At 35.7% G+C, this 20,678-nt stretch overlaps 1 protein-coding gene across 9 annotated transcripts in view; it reads left to right on the top strand.

Annotated features, from left to right (window-relative positions):
* Positions 1 to 20,678, top strand: part of ITCH (itchy E3 ubiquitin protein ligase) — a 125,846-nt gene that overhangs the window by 91,478 nt on the left and 13,690 nt on the right. For all 9 annotated transcript variants that reach the window (XM_032858846.1, XM_032858847.1, XM_032858848.1 and 6 more), the window contains 6 exons: positions 4,014 to 4,098; positions 9,043 to 9,171; positions 15,000 to 15,072; positions 15,954 to 16,025; positions 18,387 to 18,475; positions 20,410 to 20,569. In XM_032858846.1, coding sequence (XP_032714737.1) covers positions 4,014 to 4,098; positions 9,043 to 9,171; positions 15,000 to 15,072; positions 15,954 to 16,025; positions 18,387 to 18,475; positions 20,410 to 20,569 — 608 coding nt within the window. The remainder of the gene's footprint in view (positions 1 to 4,013; positions 4,099 to 9,042; positions 9,172 to 14,999; positions 15,073 to 15,953; positions 16,026 to 18,386; positions 18,476 to 20,409; positions 20,570 to 20,678) is intronic.

Raw genomic sequence — 20,678 nt, 5'->3', positions numbered from 1 at the left:
AGTCCTAGGATCGAGCCCCGCATCAGGCTCTCTGCTCGACGGGGAGCCTGCTTCCCCCTCTCTCTCTACCTGCCTCTCTGCCTACTTGTGATTTCTCTCTCTCTCTCTGTCAAATAAATAAAAATCTTAAAAAAAAAAAAAAAAAAAAGAAAGAAGGAAGGAAACAGCTAAGTAAAGCCAGCCATGGAACTAGTTGAAGTTTTGTCTTCAAGAGCGCAGATATTTCATAACTTGGGGGTAAAATCAGAAAATGATGTTTCTAGATAGTCTGGGAGGCATTGGTACCAAGATAGATTGCTCTAGCATTACTTTATTGAGGAATGGAGAAAAATGGATGTGTCAAGGTCACATGAATCTGGGCAGTAGATGATACTGGACATAAAGTTTGCCTTTGAGAAGTTCCATTGCCCTTTGGTTATTTATCCTTAACACTCTGTGAGACAAAGAGGTAAAAAACATGATAAGTAATACTTAAAATTGTTATTGTTATCAGCATGTAATAAAGGGAGGGCATTTGAAAGTGAACTGTGAATTTCTGTCTTCACCAAAGCTTGGTAATGTGATAAAGAGTCTTTGTGTTAGAGTCAGAGTGGAGAATGCATGGTTGGTATGAAGTAACTTTAGAAAAGGGAATGTTGCCTTTATATAAAGCATATTGAACCAGGCCTGTCAGATTGCTTTTACTACACATGGATGGTTTTCCCAGCTTTATTTCTAGAATTGTTGTATGTCTGTATTATAGAGGAGAAATTAATGCAATTAAAGGATGTATCTGAAGGTCACGTATTATCCTCTTAATGACCAGTGAGTGACCAGTTAGCTTTTGTCAGAAACATGGACCTTCTCCAGACCAGTTATAGGAAAAAATTAGCGCTTGCTCATTAGAAGCATGAATTGTAGGCTGTGTTGCCTTTATGCAAAGAGGCTTTTCCGGGTGCTTGGATAACTCAGTCATCAAGCGTCTGCCTTCAGCCAAGGTCATGATTCCAGGGTCTTTGGATCGAGTCCTGCATCAGGCTCCCTGCTCAGTGGGGAGTCTGCTTCTCCCATTCCCCCTGCCCCTCTGCCCTGCTTGTGCAGTCTCTCTTTCACTCTATCTCAAATAAAATCTTTAAAAAAAATTTTTTTTAATTAAAAAAAAAATTCCTGCAAGCTCCGGTGCTTTCTGTATTTATTATTATTTACATATATAAATATAAATTATAAATAAATATATTTATTAAGTAATTATAATTAATATTTATTTATTATTATAAATAATAATTTATTACTGTTAGGATCTTTCTCTTTTTTCCTAACTAGCCAACAACTCTTCCCTGAAATACTGCCTCTAAAGACCCAATCCCAGCTTACCCATGTTATGAGACTCTTTCCTTATTTTACATTCTGCTTATTTTTAGGTTTCACACTTCTGAAGTTGAAATGTTCCCCCCTTCCTAGATGAGTTCATGATTACCCTATTACTTAGACTAAGCACTGCTTTATGACTCTCTGCCTTCGGGGCACATGCCTTATTTGTGGAACCAGTGACAACACTGGTACTGTTACAGACAAAACCCTACCTGACATATCTTCAGGATTTACCCAGGAAATAAAACCCCAATTCATAGCGTGTTTTTACATTCTGAAATAGCATTATTTTTGTGACACAATATGTTATTTATTTATGAATGAATCAATGAGAAGGCTCCAGGTGGGGCTTGAACTCACAACCCTGAGATCAAGACCTGAGCTGAGACAAGACTCAGATACTTAACCGACCTAGCCACCCAGATGCCTCATCCTTTCAAGCTTTATATGCTAGGACTAGACATTACCACCTCACAAGCTGACAGTGAAGAATTTTTAATACATGCAAACTAAAGAGGCTGGAGAACAAAGAGTGTTTTTGGTTCAACAGTGTAGTCTAATAGGGCTTTGTATACCTGGTTTTACCCATCAAGTATAAAAATATTTTCTCCTTTTGAGAGTTGCTGTGAAAGAATACATAGAACAGCAAGAAGCTTCTGGTTTTTACTGTTTTATTCATCAAGTCAGGAAGAGCTCTGATCTGCATTCCCTTTGCTCTTCAGTAATCTCAGTATTGTTTATCATGTGACTTTTTTCAATAAAAATCAGCTCTGTAGTCACAGTACTTCCTCTCATTAAAAGCAGATGAGCCTTCAGTTTGCAAGTGCGCCCACCTTTTGAAATTTTGTTTCTCACAGCTTCTTTCAGGAAATGTTGGTATCAGCAGTATATACTTAGAACATACATAGAAAAGAAGTTTTCTATTGAATTTATCCGGCTTCATGTTAACTTTTGAAGAGAAAATCTCTGGCCCTGAAGTCTGAACTTACGTGGCAGATATGCACTTGGTATTATTTTTAGATTATAAAAGTTACTTTAAAAATTACTTGGATAGAAAAAAATTCCAGATTCTGCAAATATATTTTAAAATTTTTAATTTAATGTGACTGCCAAGAATATTAACTAACATTATTATGTAGCTGTAGCACTGTGGATGCTTCTTTTTACCTCAGAGACAGACTTAAAGTTGGTTTTACTTTTCACACTCAAGATGCCATGACCAGTGAAGCCAGTGTTAATATTCACAATATGTCACAAGATGCAGAATCCCATTTATCTGTATGTAACACATACTTGGGGTTCTCTTTCCATTATGGCTCAAGTGATCTAAGTAGCTGAGATGTTAGGATGGGGTTCAGGATACTCACCAGTATATCCATTCTAACCTCCCATATTACCACTATACTCGAAATAATGGAATTAGTGCTGGAGATAACAGTTGAAAGTTACCAAATACTAACTTGACATAGCTATATAATTTGGCTCAAGACTTGTCCTGCAGTAGCTTGCTCAGAGAAAGATACAAAGGATCTAAATAAATGTTTTTTGAAAAATAGCTACCAACTTTTCAAACCATAAGAGATTTAAAAAAAAAAAACAAACTTGATCAGCTTGGAATTAACCTTAAAGTTTTATTTGAAATCGCTAATTTTTAGAAACTATCCTTTTTAAAATATTGGAATCCATTCTATATTCTTCGTTACTTCACTTACCTCATTTTGAAACATCTAAAAAAATTCAGGTATAGAAATTATCTTTTGAAGAAGAATTGGTAATGGAATAGAGAATTCAGTGGTTTAAAACAACAAACTTAATATTAAAATTTCAAGGACTGACTCTTCTTTTATTAAAAGAGAAAATGATATTTACATGTCTCCTAAACCTTACTGAGAAAGCTCAAGAATTCAGGGGAAATTGTGTAGAATGGGAATAAGAAAACAAGGAGAATCCTAAAGCAAGAGGTAGATGGAGGAAAGAAGCTGCGGTTTCAAAGGCAGTAAACTAAAGAACTGAGCCCTTTGCCCAGCCTTTGTATAGAAGGTTACTTTAGATATTTAGGATTTGGGAACTGAGTTAGGGAAGAGGATATATTTTGAAACAGTGTCTTCTAGTTGAATAATGCCTAGCATATAGCAAAGAAACAAGTTATATCCCTCCCCTCCATTGTATTTTAAGAAAGGAGGTGATGTGGTATGCAAAAAATGGCTTAAAGAGACCTGACTTTCCATCCTGTCATTATTACTCAATTCTGAGATTTTGGGCAGATCACTTAACCTGTCCAAGTTTCCCTATCATGAAGATGAAATGAAACTGTCTAGGCCTGGGACTAATATTAAGGATAAAATGAGGTCATGTATGAAAAGTTAAAATGTTAATTATTCTTGCTGCCTTTGGTTAGATTGAACAAAAAGGTCTTGTAGGCAGGACATTGTGAATTAAGTCTGTTTAGCTTCTAAAATGTAATGATATTTTAATAGCTCTAGCAGGTATATGAACTTAAAAGTGAAAGAATAACTCACACCTCTTAAAGTTGTGATTTGGAAGCTATAAAAATCAGTGCAATGAGAAATGGGCAAATTCAGCACATTTTATTTTAGTTTGTGGAAGAAGACAATGCCAACCCTAATGCTTTGCCTTTTTTTTTTTTTTTTTCTTTCTTTAAGAGAAGAGAACAGACAGCAATGGTAGAGTATATTTTGTCAACCACAACACTCGTATCACACAGTGGGAAGATCCCAGAAGTCAAGGGTAAGAAACTTTCAGTTACTAGTATATAGATAATCTCGTGAAGATTGTACCCTATTTCTGACTCAGTTATGGAAAAAATCAAGTTACAAGTTCTTCCCCCAAAGTCCTTAAACATTACTCACCCATATACTTTAGAAAGAGAAAAAATTACACTGTTATTATTGTATATAAAAGATGTGGGTTTCCTGAGAGTAGAGGAAAAAAGTCATTGGTTCATACAAATATACTATGTATTTTAAAATTCCTATTTATTATTAGTAAGTCCAGATTAATAGCTCTAACGCAGGGTTTTGCAACCTGAGATCACTAGAGAAAATTCAGGGAATACGTGACTTAAGGGGGAATAAACGCAGATTCAGTTATATTAACTTTTACCTGAAATTGAGTGTTTCCATCCATTCTGATCGTAAGCTACAGCCATAGTGGAATTAGTAGTACCTTGGACTCTTCCTACCAGAAGAAATCATACGTGTTTTTTAAAATAGCATTTTGCAGTTGTTGCAATTATCTCAAAATATACTTTACACATATTGCAAGAACTTGCTAGTTAATATATTGACAAAGAGACACATACTATTATTACAAGTTTTCCTTTTCATTTAAGTATAATTAACATAAGGTATTATATTAGTTTCAGGTATACAATATGGTGATTTGACATTTATATACATTATGAAATTATCACCTAATAAATCTAATTACCCTCTGTCACCAAAGTTATTACAGTATTACTGGCTGTATTCCCTTTGTTGTACTTTACATCCTTGTGACATTTATTTCATAACTGGAAGTTTGTATCTCAAAGACAAGTTTGTCTTTTTAATGTTTGGTAACTGTGTATATATTTGCCCATCCTTCCTTCCTTCATTCCGAGTGAGGGAGCAGAAGCAAGGGGAGCGGCAGAGGGAAAGGGAGAAGCAGGCTCCCCACTGAGCAGTCAGCCCAATGTGGGGCTCGATCCCAGGACCCCAGGATCACAACCTGAGCCAGAGGCAGACGCTAACCAGCTGAGCCGCCCAGGCGCCCCTACTTGCTTTTCTTTGTAGCATTATGTAATAGTACTTGTATTAGTTTGTTAGAACTGCCTTAACAAAGCCACAAATTGAGTGGCTTAAACAATAGAAATTTGTCTCATAGTTCAAGAGATTCAGGAGATTAGACGTCTAGAATCAAGGTATAGGCAGGGCTTTGCTCCCTTGGAAGGCACTAAAAGGATTTGTTCCATGCCTTAGCTTATATCCATTACTATCATGGAACAGAAACAATGATCCTTATTGAGGATATAGAGAAATTGGGGAACTCTCCTGCATTGCTGGTGGGAATGTAAAACAGTGCACAACTGTGGAAAAGAATTTGATGGCTCCTCAAAAAGCTAAACATAAATTAATGTATCCAGCAGTTCTCCTAGGTATACCCAAAAGAAGTGAAAGCAAGGACTCAAACACATCCTTGTATACTTACATTCATAAATCGTGTTATTGACAGTAGCCAAAAGGTAGAAGCAACTTATGTGTCCATCAGCAGATGGATGGATAAACAAAATGTGATGTATACATACAGTGGAATATTATCCAGCCCTAAAGAGAAAGGAAATTCTTTTTTTTTTAATTAACATATAATGTGTTATTTGTTTCAGGGGTATAGGTCTGTATCACAGACCTATAGTGAGTACACAGCACTCCCCACAACTCGTACCCTCCCCGGTGTCCATCACCCAGCCACCCCATCCCCACCACGCTCCACTGCGGCTTCTGGTAGTTTGGTTTGTGGCAACATAACTGCAGTCGTCGCATAGCATTCTTCAGGTCTGCAAGTGTCAAGTGTCCAAATTTCCCCTTTTTATAAGGACTCCAGCCCTATTGGATTAATGGCTCATTGTATTCCAGTATGATCTCATCTTAACTGATAATGTCTGCAATGACTCTATTTCCAAATAAGGTCACATTCTGAGCTCCTGATGGTTAGTATATAGGAATCTGTGGATGAACACAATTCAGCCCATAATAAAATCTAATACTGTGCATTTATCAGACCACCAGAGGGTTCCATTCTGCAAGGAATTTGGCAAGCTGTAAAGTTGGAGAGCAGTCTCCCCAAGAATTCCCTCACTTCAGACATCAGCCACAAACTGGGAGATCCCCCAAAATTGCTCTCACTTCAGGCCAACTGGGTATGGATTTAGGGGTTCCCACAACCACTTTCAGGTTTGATAACTCACTTGAGAGACTAGAACTCACTTGAAGCTTGTTATACTCACAGTTACATTCATGATAGGGAAGGCATACAAATTACAAGCAGCAGAAGGAAGAAATACAGGACAGAATGTGAGAAGGTTCTAAATACCCAAAATTGATATGGAGTAATATGTGTGGAGGATTAGCAACCAGCAAATCTGACCTGAGTCTCTTACATCCAGAGTTTTTATTGGGGCTCCATTATGTACTGCTTGCATTGCTAACCTTTAGTCTCTAGCCCTGTCCCAGAGTTTGAGCTAATATCTTCAGTGTCTAGTTACTCCAGAAGTTGTAGTTGATGGGAGGTGTCCCAAAGCCTCCATCATAAATCACTTGTTGACTGTCTGGTGTTCAAAGTTCCCAAGCAAACAGAGGTATTCCTGACATGCAGGACATTCCAGAGGCCTAGCGATCACCTCCCAGTAACAGAGGGCAGACGCCACACCTCTCTTTTGGTATGATTAATTCTTCACACATCCCTTGACTCAAAGTTAAGAACCTTTGTTCTGATAATACAGTTTAGATTTAAAATCTGCTTCTGGATACTAACGTCACATTTTTTATGTTAATATTTAACTTAAATATATTCAGTTTCCCTAAAAGGAAGAAGAATTTCAAAGGTAACATTTTAAATTGATCTGTAAAATTCTCTCTTGAAGGACAGAATGAACTATGTCACCTTTCTGTAATTTACTATCATTTTTTGTTCCCCCTTAGACTTTTAAAATGTCAGAGCTGAAGTGAGAATCGTATCTTAATAAACAGTACAAATGACCCAGTTCTATCCTGTTTGTTTTCAAGACAACAGTTTGTTACTGAGCTTATCTTGAAAATAAAATTATAACAAATAAATGTTAACTTTTAAAAAATTTTTGGTAATCTATTTTATCTGACATTTCTGTTCAGCTCTGTGAATAAAGCTAAATGTTCTTAACCTTTCAACACAGTTTACAGAATACTGTTCTGAACAGTGGTTCTTAGCCTTTTATTCCTCTGAAGTACATTTGAGGAAGATGACAATCCTGTCAACAGTAGTGGCTCTCTAAAACCAGTCAGCTTAAATGCCCCCAACCCCTCCCCTTCTTCCTTTCTGATATGAACTTGGACATTTCCATTTTTTTTTCCCCTTCTCTCACTGAACCTACCAGGTGAGAAAATCTGAAACTATAGAATAGAGGAAAACAAACTAGCAAATATGGGTAAAAACTTGGAACACTTATACCTAACTAGTTAAAAAGACTAGTTGCCATTATGACAGAACACACAAATACAAACTACAAAGGAGGTATTCAATAATTCTCTACCCATTCTAGTGGAATATTTTAAAATGCAAAAATATCTTAAGTTCACAAGTAAGCAGTTTTGAATATTTATGCTTATGCCCCAGTTATTTTAATATATAACAAATAAAAATGCACTATTGCCTTATAATCTAGTTCCTGTTTTAAAACTCAAGTAGTGGGGTGCCTGCATGACTAAGTCATTAAGTAGCTGCCTTCAGCTTGCATTGTGATGCCAGGGTCCTAGTATCGAGCCCCACATTGGGCTCCCTGCTCTGTGGAAGGCCTACTTTTTCCTCTCCCACTCCCCCTACTCGTGTTCCCTCTCTGTGTCTTTCTCTGTCAAATAAAATCTTTAAAAGAAGCAGAAAACAAAACAAAACAAAAAAGCTCACATAGTATTTGCAGGGTGAAAGTTGTTGCCATACACACAAAAGCTGAAAAACTTGGCAAATGCTGTGCTAGCAGTCTGAAGGAAGTACTTTGAGAGACTCAAGAAGAATGATCAGTATATAGTAGGGGGAATACTAATAGTTACAACTTGAGGGTTACTATGTGTGAAGCTTTTTACTTACATTGTCTCACTTATTCCTCTTACAGTCTTACTATATATACATTCTTAACAAACTGCAGTTGAGAGAGATTAACCAAAGTCTAAAGATAGGTATTAAGAACTGGTTAGAAATACTTCAGAAAGAACAGTTGAGTTGCTTTAGTAGAGGAATAATTAAGATCTTCTGGACAAGGGGAAAGTCTTCACTTGGAGGTATAACAGATCATGTCTTGTTAAGGGAAATGGTGAGTAGCACTACACTTGGAAATAACAGGCTTCACGGAAGGGAGTTGGAGTTAGAGTGTGGGGTTAAACCTGAAAGGGAACACTGAGGGCAGAGTGAGTGCCCCATGTTGAGAGTTCAGGGCTTATCATTCACTGGTAGTGTGAACAGTGAATATCACTTTAAGAAGAGAGTTAATCATGATCAGAGCTCTGTTTTAGTACTCTGTCAGCAATATGAAATGAATGTAGGACCAGAGTGAGACTAGAGGCAAGAAAACCAGTTTGGTGGCCATTATGAAATTTTAAAAGAGAGATGAATGATGCCAGGTTAAGGATGTTCTTGGGGATTGAAAACAGTGATGAAAATGAAGGCTTCCAAGGCAGAATGGGCAGAACTTGGGTTACCAAAAGGTGTTTAGGTGGGTTATTAGAGGGGATTACAGGCCAGGTGGGTGGAAACAGGGTGGTTCCATGAATCTATTGACATGTTTAACATGCTTGTAGGATATCTATAGAGAGGTCTAGTAAACAATGGGAAACACTGGACTAAGTGATCTAAATGATGCTGCATTTATGGGTGATTTTTGTTTTGTGTATTTGGGAAACAAACAGCTCAACATTTTTTATTTGTATTTTTTCCTATGTTTTGTAGTCAATTAAATGAAAAGCCCTTGCCTGAAGGCTGGGAAATGAGATTCACAGTCGATGGAATTCCGTATTTTGTGGACCACAATAGAAGAACAACCACCTATATCGATCCCCGCACTGGAAAATCTGCCCTGTAAGTTTTCTAAACATTGTAGATTAAAAGTAAAACCGATTCCTAAGATTTTGTTATGAAGAGCTAAATTTTGTTATGAAGAGCTAAATTAGCAGGGAGTACAGTTCTCACTGTTTCTTGAGTTGGGTTGCCCAGAAGTCATTATTTCCTAAATATTTTGTATTTTTTATTGCCCTATTTATTTATCACCATATTTTCTCGTAGAGATCTTTCATATTTGTTATCTATTCACATAGCACTAAAAAGGTTATTTAGAAATTATCAGTACAGTGCTGCTTACCAATTAATCCCTGATTTCTGATGCCTGCTTTCTTTCAAATCTCCTGTTACTAAAGTAACTTTCTGTTTTGTTTTGCTTAATGTGTTTTGTTTAAGGTGTTTTTTGTGGCAAAATACGTATAGTAGAGTTTTATAGAGTACCTTTTTAACCATTTTAAGTGTACAATTCAGTGGCATTAAGTACCATCACTGTCCATCTCCAGAATATTCTTTCATTCCATACTGAAACTCTATGCCTATTTAACAATAACTTTCCTGTCCCCTTTTTTCCTTAGCCCCTGATAACTCTTAAACTTCCTGTCTGTGAATTCGACCTCTCATGTAAATGGAATCATATGGTATTTGTGCTTGTGACTGGTTTATTTCACTTAGCATTATATTTCTAGGGTTCATCTGTGTTACCATTTGTATCAGAATTTCACTCTTTTTTAATGCTTTAATCCTTTGTAGTGTATATGTATATGCCATATTTTATTTATACATCTGTTCATGGACTTTTGGGTTGTTTCAGACATCTTTTGACTATTGTGAATAACGCAGCTGTGAATGTGAGTGTACAAATACCTGTTTGAGGTTTTGTTTTCACTTCTTTTGTGTATATACTCAGAAGTGGAATTGCTCAGTCAATGGTAATTTTTTGTTTTTTTGAGGCACTTCAAGACTGTTTCCACCGTGGGTATACCATTTTACATTGCCACCAAAAATGTACACAGGTTCCAGTTTTTCCTGTCAGTGGTTGTTGTTTTCTATTTGTTTTTTAAAACCGTCAACCTGATGGTTATGAAGTGGTTTCGCTCAGTTTTTATTTGTATTTCTCTAATGATTCATGATTTTGAGCATCTTTTCATGTGCTAATTGACCAAATATTTGTATATCTTCCTTAAAAAAATGTCTGTTCAACTTCTTTGCCCATCTTTGAATCTGGTTGTTTTTTATTGTTGAATTTTAGAAGTTCTTTATATTTTGGATATTAATCCCTTATGAGATACATCATTTGCTATTATTTTCTCCTAATCTGTGCATTCATGTAAGTTTTATAGCTTTAACTCTTAGGTGTAGGTTTTGGGTCCATTTTTAGTTAGTTTTTGTAAATGGTATTGGGAAAGGGTCCAACTTTATTTTTTTGCAAGTGATGATCCAATTTTCCAAGCAGCCTTTGTTGAAAAGACTGGTGAATGATCTTGGCACCCTTGTCAAAAATCCTTTGACCGTATATATGCAAGGTTTATTTCTGGAGTTTATATTTCATTGGTCATTGTAGTTGTCTTTATTCTAGTTCTACACTGTTTTCATGACTGTAGGTTTTACTAAATTTTGAACTCAGGAAATGTGAGATCTCCAAGTTCTTTTTTGAGATTGCTTTGGCTTTTTAGGGTCCCTGAGATTTCGTGATTTTTAGAATAGAATTTTGTATTGCTGCAAAAAATGTCATTAGGATTTTGATAGGGGTTGCATTGAATTTGTATTTCTCTTTGGTTTGTTTTGACATCTTAACAATATGACATCTTTTAAGCCTGAACATAGGGTGTCTTTACATTTATTTGTCACCTTTAATTTCTTTTTCAACAATAGTTTGTAGTTTTCCAGTATACAAATCTTTTCTCCTTGGCTTGGTTAATTCCAGAGTTTTTTTTAATGCTGTTTGTAAATGGGATTTTTTTTTTTAATTTTTCAGATTGATTATTAGTGTATAGAAATGCAACTGATTTTTGTGTTGTTTTATATCCTACTTTGCTGAATGTACTTATTGGTTCTAATAGTTCTTTGGAATCTTTAGGATTTTCTAAATAGAAGATTATGTCATCTTCAAACAAAGATAATTTTTACTTCTTCCTTTCTGGACACCTTTTTTTTCTTTTCCTTGCTTGATTGCCCTGGCTAGAACTTCTAATACTATATTGAGTAGAAGAGAAAGCAGGCGTCCTTTCCTTGTTCCTGATCTTTGAAGGAAAGCTTTCATTTTCACCATTGAGTATGTCAGCTGTGGGATGTTCGTAAATGGCTCCTATACTGAGGGAGTTCCCTTCTAGTCCTCTTTTGTTGAGTGTTTTTTTCACCATAGAAGGATGTTAAACTTTATCAGTGTTTTTTTTTTCTTTCTCTCTCTCTCTTTTTTTTTTTGCCTCAATTGAGATGATCATGTGGAGGTTTTTTGCCTTTGTTATTGAAGTCTGGTGTATAGAATTGACATTTCATATGTTGAACAATCCTTGTATTCCAGGAGTAAATCCCACATTCCTTTTAATATTCTGCTGAATTCAATTTGCTAATACTTTGTTGTGGACTCATATCAGTTCATAAGAAATACTGGTCAGTAGTTTTCTTGTAGTATCTCTGGCTTTGATATCAGGGCAATGTTTATCTCTTGTTGCTTTTTGAATTTTATAATTTCTGCTTCTTAAAAGCTTTGGGGACTCCTGGCTGGCTCAGTTGGTACGACATGTGACTCTTGATATCAGGATTGTGCCTTCAAGCCCCATGTTGGGTATAGAGATTACATAAAAATAAAATCTTAAAAAACTTTGTGTAAAGCAGAAACTAGAAATTCAGGCCACTTAGGTTTTAATGAAATTAAAAATTATTTAAATATCATTATTTACCCCAAAGATAAAAATACAGTGATCCGAAAGGGCATCTACACCCATTATTCATAGCAGCAATGTCCACAGTAGCCCAGCTGCAGAGAGCCCAGATGTCCATCGACAAATGAATGGATAAAGAAGATGTATATATATGCAATGGAATAGTACTACTCAGCAATCAAAAAAATGAAATTTTGCCACTTGCAAGGACCTGGAAGGAACTAGAGGGTATCATGCAAGTGAAATAAGTCAATCAGAGAAATATAATTATCCTATGATCTCACTTATATGTGGAATTTAAGAAACAAAACAGAATCATAGGAGAAGAGAGGAAAAAATAAAACGCGATGAAATCACAGAGGTAGACAAACCATAAGAGACTCTTAATTATAGGAAACAAACAGAGGGTTGCTAGAGGGGAGGGAGGTAGGATGGGGTAACTGGATGTTAGACATCAAGGAAAGTATGTGATGTAATAAGCACTGAGTATTATATAAGGCTGAGGAATTACTGACCTCTACCTCAAAAACCAATAATATATGTTAACTGAATTTAAATTTTAAAAATGAAAAAATTATTTAAGAATGCAAATAAATAATAGATTCTTTAGTATCATCTATTTTTAGTTTCAGTTAAGTTTGGTTACATAAAACAAAAAACCATAAAACCATAGTGGTTCATTTATGACAGAAATATGTTTCTTTCCATCATTAAGCAAACTACTAATAACCCCTAGCTCAATGAAGTCATAAGAAATTAGGAAACGTTGTATTTAATGATAATAAAAATGCAACATATCACAGTTTGTGGGGTTTAACAAAAATAGTCCTCAGGGGAAATTTTATTGCTCTATATAGGATTAGATTAGAAAATAAGAAAGGGGGCACCTGGGTGGCTCAGTGGGTTAGATAAGCCTCTGCTTTCTGCTCGTCATGATCTCAGGGTCCTGGGATCCAGTCCTGCTTTGGGCTCTGCTCAGCAGGGAGCCTGCCTCCCAACCCCACCCCACCTGCTTCCCACCCCCTCCCTGCCTGTCTCTCTGCCTACTTGTGATCTCCATGTGTCAAATAAATAAATAAAATCTTTAAAAAAAAAAAAAAAAGAAAGGAGAAAGATATAAAATCAGTGATCTCTGCTTTCACCTTAGTCTAGAAGAAGAAAGTTTATTAAACCCCAAATAAGCACAAAAAAGGAAATAAGCATAAAAGCAGATTTGAACAAAATGAAAATGAAATTATAGAGAACTCAGAGCTAGACATTGGATCTTGGAAATGATTAATGGTATGAATAACCTCTAATAAACCTGAAGAGAGAAAAAAAAGAAAACACAAATTAATATGAAAGTGAAAAACACTACATATCCTACACAACATTGAAAGATAACAGAGTATATACTTGAACAACCTAATGCCAAGAATTTTGTGTGTGTGTTATTTTTTTTTTAAGAGAGAGAGGGGTGGGGCAGAGGGAAAGGGAAAGAGAGAATCTTAAGCCGAGCATTGAGCCCAATGCAGGGCTTGATGTGGGGGGCTCAGTCTCAAGACCCTGAGATCATGACCTGAGCCAAAATCAAGAGTCGAACACTTAACCAACTGAGCCACCCAAGTGCTTCAAGAAGTTTGATATTTTAGGTCAAACTGACAAATTCCTTGAGAGATACAAGTTACCAAAATGAATACAAGAAAAAATAGTAAGTCTCAATAACCCTATCTCTAGTAAAGAAATTGAATTCATAATTAAACAATTTCCCACAAAGAAAATTCTGGCCTAGATGGCCTCCACTGGTAAATTTTATCAAAACTGTAAGTAATATCAACCCTATTCAAATTCTTTCATAGAATAAAAGTGATGGGAACACTTACCAACTTATTAGGAACTCTCCTCCCCCCTCTTCCCTCCTTTTCTTTTTCTTTTTCTTCTTTTTCTTTATCTTTGGAAGACTTTACTTTTAAATAATTTCTACAGCCAATGCAGGGCCCAAACCCACAACCCCAAGACAAACCTACTGTCCAAGACAGGCGCCCCTAAAATCAATTATATTTCTACATTGAACATACAGAAAATGAATTTAAAGGAAGTCCAAGGTAGGGTGCCTGAGTGGTGCAGTAGGTTAAGCGGTTGCTTCAGCTCAGGTTTTGGTTTCCGGGTCCTGGGATCAATCAAGCCCACAACTGACTCCTTGCTCAGCGGGAAGTCTGCTTCTCCCTTGCCTGCCACTCCCCCTGCTTAGGCTCGTCGTCGTTGCGCTCTCTCCCCCTCCCTCCCTCTCCTGCTCTCTGGGAAATAAATAAAATCTTTAAAAAAAAAAAAAAAAAAATCCAGGGCTTGCTTGGAAGCCCCATGGTGTCATCAGTGATCTGGGCTTCTTTCTTTCTGTTCTACCATCCCAGACCATTGGCTCTTTTCTCAAGGTTACCTCATAGTGTGTGGTAACTGCTGAAACTTCGGCTATCAGTGCACTCTAGGTTGGAATATGGAGGAACAACAAATTGGAAAGAAAAAATCCTTCTCTAGCTATCTTCACTCTCTTTAAATTAAAGAGCCTTGCGAAGTCCGTCCTATACATTTACAGTTCATTAACCATGGTTAAGTCACACAACCATGCTGGGAAATGTAATCTTTGTTCTGGGTAGTAGTTTGCCCAGGTAGATATCAGAAGTCTGATTTAAGGAAAAGGAAAGAATGGATTTGGGGACAGGCAACATTCCCAGATAGAACTTCCTTTACCTAGTCCTGTTAGATTTCACTATATATAAAAGAAAATCCCCCAACAATGCCTTTAAGAAGATCTAAATTTCTGTCTCTTATAACTAGTCCTGGGAATTTTTTTTTTTAAAGGTGCTGTTTAGGAGTGTGCTATGCTACAGTATTTTTATATTTGACTGAGTACTGAGGGGGTATGGTATTTTGCTTTCCTTCTATAATATCACAAGCTGTTATACATGTCATATTAACATTTTTCCTCAGAGACAATGGACCACAGATAGCCTATGTACGGGATTTCAAGGCAAAAGTTCAGTATTTCCGGTTCTGGTGTCAGGTTAGTATCAGGACTTTTTTCCTGTACTCCCTTTCTTTTGTTATGTTGCTTATATTACCAGTGATTGTGAGAATAATTAAACCGTAGAAAAACAAGTAAAATGGGAAACATTGGAATCTCTTTTTTCTATTTTTAGGGCAAGAAAAAAATTTATCAGCTCATTTGTGGCTTCTGTAGTCCAGAAGAATAAATTTGAAACAGTTTGAATTAAAAAATTGCTACTCAAGGAGAGTAGCATATACCCATAATTCTAAGATTACAGAAATCTTCAAACAAATGAGTTAAAGCATTCTCTGATGTACTGATTGTAACCAGCCCCTTTCTTTTTTATTTATTTATGTAACCAGCCCCTTTCATATCTAACATTTGATATAAATGACTTTGATATTTATTTATATTTATATTTATATTTATATTTACATTCTGAGTATTCTTCCCAGATGTGATCAGTTATTTCTGACACATATTTCCTGAATTAATGATTTCTTTGTGGGTTCTAAGTAAAATTAATGTACTAATCAAAGTGTTACTATGATGAATATTTTTAAACTTCAAACTCATGTAATTAACTGGGCCCAAGCAAGCAAAAGTAATGTTAGCTTCCTGAAAGTAAAATTAAAGATTTATTTGACTCATTAAGTAAGCACTGCATATGAAATCTTTTCTTTTTTCTTTTTTTTTGTTTTCTTTTGTTATATATCAAATGATCTGTAATTAGCATAAATGCTCACAAATGCATGGTTAAACATTACTGAAATAGATTCATATTCACAGTCTACTTTTTTCTCTAAGCAAAGATAAAAGTAAATAGAACTTCACTCTTCTGGTTTTTCAGTAGGCTATTTTAATAGAGAGTTGACTTAGTCATTCTTACGTTTCAGCAACTGGCCATGCCACAGCACATAAAGATTACAGTGACAAGAAAGACATTGTTTGAAGATTCCTTTCAGCAGGTACTGTCTTATCCACTTGATAAAGCCCCGTGGCTGCCTGTCCAAAACCACTTTTGGTTCCAAGTCTTAACAGTTTGGCTTTTTGATTTGGAGTTCTTAAATTAAGTATTGCCATCTGTATTCATACTTAAAATTTAGGAACATGTAGATAGTTTTGTATGTATATACGTCTTGTGCTTTTGAAATGTCAGAATAATTTAAAGTAATTGGTAAGTTTCAGGTTTTCATTTCTAAGCTAAGTGTTCAGTTTGAAGTAGATATTTGAGTAAAAAAGTAGGTTTTTGGTAGACAGAAGTAGAACATTATTGGATGGGTAGAAAGGAAGAGGGGATGACTTTGCTTTTATACATGTGTGTTACTTGCATTTTTACGATCAGCATTTGTCATTCATAATTTTTATAAAAGTTTTTTTTATGTAGGAAAGAAGTTGGTCATTGGTTACAGTACCAAAGTAAAAAAAGATATTTTTTCAGAAGTAGTCAACAAATTATTTTTATTGTCCTCAGAACCTGTTAACTTACACTTAATCCTTATTTTACGGCTGGATATGGACATAATTTTTTATTATCAAGCCCCTGTGATAATTGTGGTAGCTACAGCTTCAAAATGAATGCAGAGGAAAAAGAAATTTTCTGAGATGGTTGGGAGGTCATACAGTTATGTACATTTCCTAATGGAATCTTTGTAATTAACATTGAAGAGAAAAGCCAGTTGGCATCTTGCTAAGTAAGAACAGGTAGCTTTTTAGCAGCAGAACCTGACTAAGGCCATTTAGAGAATCATGAGTGATTCCCTTCATCTAATGTAAGTCTCTAAGACCATTCCCAACTCCAGTAATTACCTGCTTCTAATTTTCATATTCATAACTACTGTGTAGTCAGCCTCTGGTGGGCCAGTTTCTTGGAACATAACTTGTTATTGCAGTGCTGAAAAGTACAAAACATGATTGAATATCCCTTTATTTTTTAACTTTTGAAACCTAAAGACTTTCGCAGAATGACAGACCAGAGGGTACTAAAACAGTTGTTTAAAATTGTCATCTAGATTTGGTATTCACCAAATACATGTGAAACTGAAACTTACAAGAAAAATTTGCTTTGGAAGAGTGACAGAGCTGATAGCAAAATTAGCATCAAATTTTCTTCCTAAGTGGTGGATAAAGTTGTTTGGGGTAGTAAGTGTTTTGGTCATTGGGGAAATTGCAGGAGAAAAAAAAATTTTTTATATTAGACATTTGTTAAAGGGCACTATTTAAAGATATTTTTCCCAGGGAATCCTAAAGTATCAGACACAGGGCAAAAAAAAACAAGTAAAATTTCCAAGGGAGAGCAGTCTCAGGTTTGGGGGAACGTCAAGAGAGATCAAAAACAGTCCTAGGTTTTGGGGAGCAGCCATAGGGACAAGGAATAGCCAGAGGGAGCAAGAAACAAACCAATAAAAACAAATATTTTAACCTTTACTGTCTGTCATTTGTATTGCTATATAGCTAACCTAGTATATTTGTAGAATATTTGCCATAAGCATTGAATTTTTGTTACATCTGGGTTTTTTAGTAGCAGATGAATTCATGAAAGTGACATGAAGTGAGCCCTGGCATAAGCAGGTTATTTACTGGGCCTCTTTGGATATTTAATGTGAGAGTTCATTCTGATTTCATAAAAGAGTGGCATTAAGTCCACTTCTCTTTGTCCAGGCCCTGTCACTTTTTTTATAAAAGTAAATAATGCATGTAATGTCCTTTGGCCAAATTTTAGGCAAGTAATTAAATAGTTTTACAAGGGAAAAACCCAAATCATCTACTCATTATATTTCAGTAATGGTGCTGTCCTTCAAACATGAAGGTGTTCTTATTAACCACTGTAGTAGGACACAAAATTTGAGTATTTTTCCAGGTATTTATAGGTTTCCACTGAGAATGAGTTTCCAAAATTAACTATATTCTCTCTGTAGCCACTGGTTTTCATTTCTGTTAGCCAAATGCTGCTATGTGTACTTTTGGCTATAAAACAAATCCAAACATAACCAAACCAAGCCCTTCACCACCCAAATGACCTAACAAAGGACCATGCCTACAGTTACTCTGCTCTAGTAAGCAAGTGACAGAAGCAACCTGATAAGTCAAAAGGTATTAAAAGAAAATTATGTATAAAGTATATTAAAACATAGATATGTATATTTATATAAAATATTATAAAACTTTAATGTATTTTCTGTATGTATGTTGCTGACTAGACCATGAATACCATTCTATGTCATGGGAAACTCAAGTTACATATAATGAAGAATATTTTAGACCTGGAAGTGGTAGAACGATGTTTCAATAACTGCTTTTACCAATTCTTTTACTTTATTATTTTGTAGATAATGAGCTTCAATCCCCAAGATCTGCGAAGACGTTTGTGGGTGATTTTTCCAGGAGAAGAAGGTTTAGATTATGGAGGTGTAGCAAGGTAGTGATAATATGAATACTCAGAACTTAGTTCCTTTCTTCCAAAGGTATCATTCACTTTGCTTGCAAGTATTTTCTCAATCTTACATTTCAGGAAAATGAATTTGGCAAATTATTGTGCGTTTATTCTGCAGCTACAGAAGTTCAGCAAACACTAATTCAGCACTTTCTCTAAGGGACTGCTAGGTGATTTCCCTGACATTACTCATTTTAATCCTTAGGATAACCCTGTGAGAATTTTATAGGTAATAATGAGGCTTAGAGACTAAACTATGGCACATAATGAAGATGGATGCAAGCTTTGTATCATCAAACCAGAAGCCGGTCTTCAGTCTACCACCTCTTTTTTTTCCACAGAGTGAGCATACAAGGCCCTATAGTAGTGATCAGGTTATTTTACCCATCACAGATTACTGATAACAGATGGTAGCCACTCAATTCCCAACTGAGATTAATATATCTGCTTTAAGAATACAGAGGGCTGTGTAAAATAGGAGTTGAAATTTTAAATTCTGCTTTCTTAATATTGGAGCTTCTAATCAAACCCTGGTGGCAAAGAAATTCCTTTGCTTGTTGCATAACAATATAGCTTATCAGGTTAAATATTTGCATAGCAGTGGCAGTGTAGAAAGCAAGAACCTTGGAGTCAAGACTGGATTTGAATCCTTTTTCTGTACTCAGTAGTACAACCTCGGGTACATATCTTCCATCTGTAAAAAAAACCATTCCTAGTTTTCTAGGATTATTGTGAAGAGTAGAAATAGTGTTTATTAGTGACCTAGTTCAGACCCTCCATTTTTGTGTGCTCACTAAATGATGGCTGCATTTTAGTTCTTACTTATGTTATATATTAAAGTTCGCATTTCAAAATGTATGAAGCAACCACTGGTAAATAGTAAATATGAATAGAAACACTGAATTTTGATGAGTTAAAGGCAGTTCAGGAGGAGAGCAATCATTTATTCTTAAATTAGAAAATTAAATAGTATTAAGAAGTAAAAGCAGCATTACCACTAGAGGCCATGAACTCACAGGAAAAGAAATCTTGGGTGCCTGGGTGGCTCAGTCGTTAAGTGTCTGCCTTCGGCTAGGGTCATGATCCCAGGGTCTTGGCATCAAGCCCCACATCAGGCTCCCTGCTCAGTGGGAATCCTGCTTCTCCTTCTCGCACTCCCCCTGCTTGTATTCCCTTTCCTGCTGTCTCTCTCTCTGTGTCAAATAAATAAAAAAAAAAATCTTAAAAAAAGAAAAGAAAAAGAAATCTCCGACACAAGGTAGTATCACCTGTATTGCCCCAGATCTGTTCTGCCTACGGTTCTATGAGGCCAACCCATGTTATGTAGTCACTATAATCTTGTGTTAATATTGGTTGGTATTTTCAACCGCTGAATTAGAGCTCCTCAGAGCATTTTTCTAATGAATGAGTGGCTTCAGTTAAGTGTTTTATTGTCTTTGTGAAATTGGAAGTTTTCTCGTATTTACCTAAAATTTAGAGAGCAGTGGCATTTGATGAGGATTTCTGTGAGGTTTAGTAACAGATAGAGTAATACTAGACTTCTTTCAGCTGCTCTGACTACATGGGTTAGTAGTGAATTTTAGACTTGCCTCTATATAGTATTTCATTGATTCTAAGACTAACATTTTAATGGCTCTGACATTAGACTATGTATCACAATTATAATTAGAAAAATTTTTAGTGGTTCATCAAATAACGGTGTCTTTTAAGTTGACGTCTTAGATTCTTTGAAATATAATATGTAGTATGTAAATATCATCTCTCTAAACTAGATGTCTGTTTGAACAGAAACAGTTAAAAATCAACATGGGATTAAAAAACTATCACCAGCTGAGGAGTGTAGATTCCTGAGATCTTTGTAGCACTGCTCTTTGATTTGTTGGCATGGTTTTTCACCCTAAATTTTCTTTTGATTTCAGAGAGTGGTTCTTTCTTTTGTCACACGAAGTGTTGAACCCAATGTATTGCCTGTTTGAATATGCAGGGAAGGATAACTACTGCTTGCAGATTAATCCTGCTTCTTACATCAATCCAGATCACCTGAAATACTTTCGTTTTATTGGCAGGTTTATTGCCATGGTAAGTATGGATGGAGAACTGTTGCTCAGCAATACTAAAGCATGTTTCTTTAATCTTCTCATTTGAAATTTTCTCATTACTAAGACATTATTTTAAGATTGGTTTGTTA

Source organism: Lontra canadensis, unplaced genomic scaffold (genome assembly GCF_010015895.1).
Source record: "Lontra canadensis isolate GAN:19392208 unplaced genomic scaffold, GSC_riverotter_1.0 scaffold16, whole genome shotgun sequence".
In the NCBI taxonomy this organism is placed as follows: Eukaryota; Metazoa; Chordata; class Mammalia; order Carnivora; family Mustelidae; genus Lontra; species Lontra canadensis.
The sequence above is the reverse complement of the archived record's forward strand: the minus strand, read 5'-3'. Positions and strand labels throughout refer to the sequence as shown.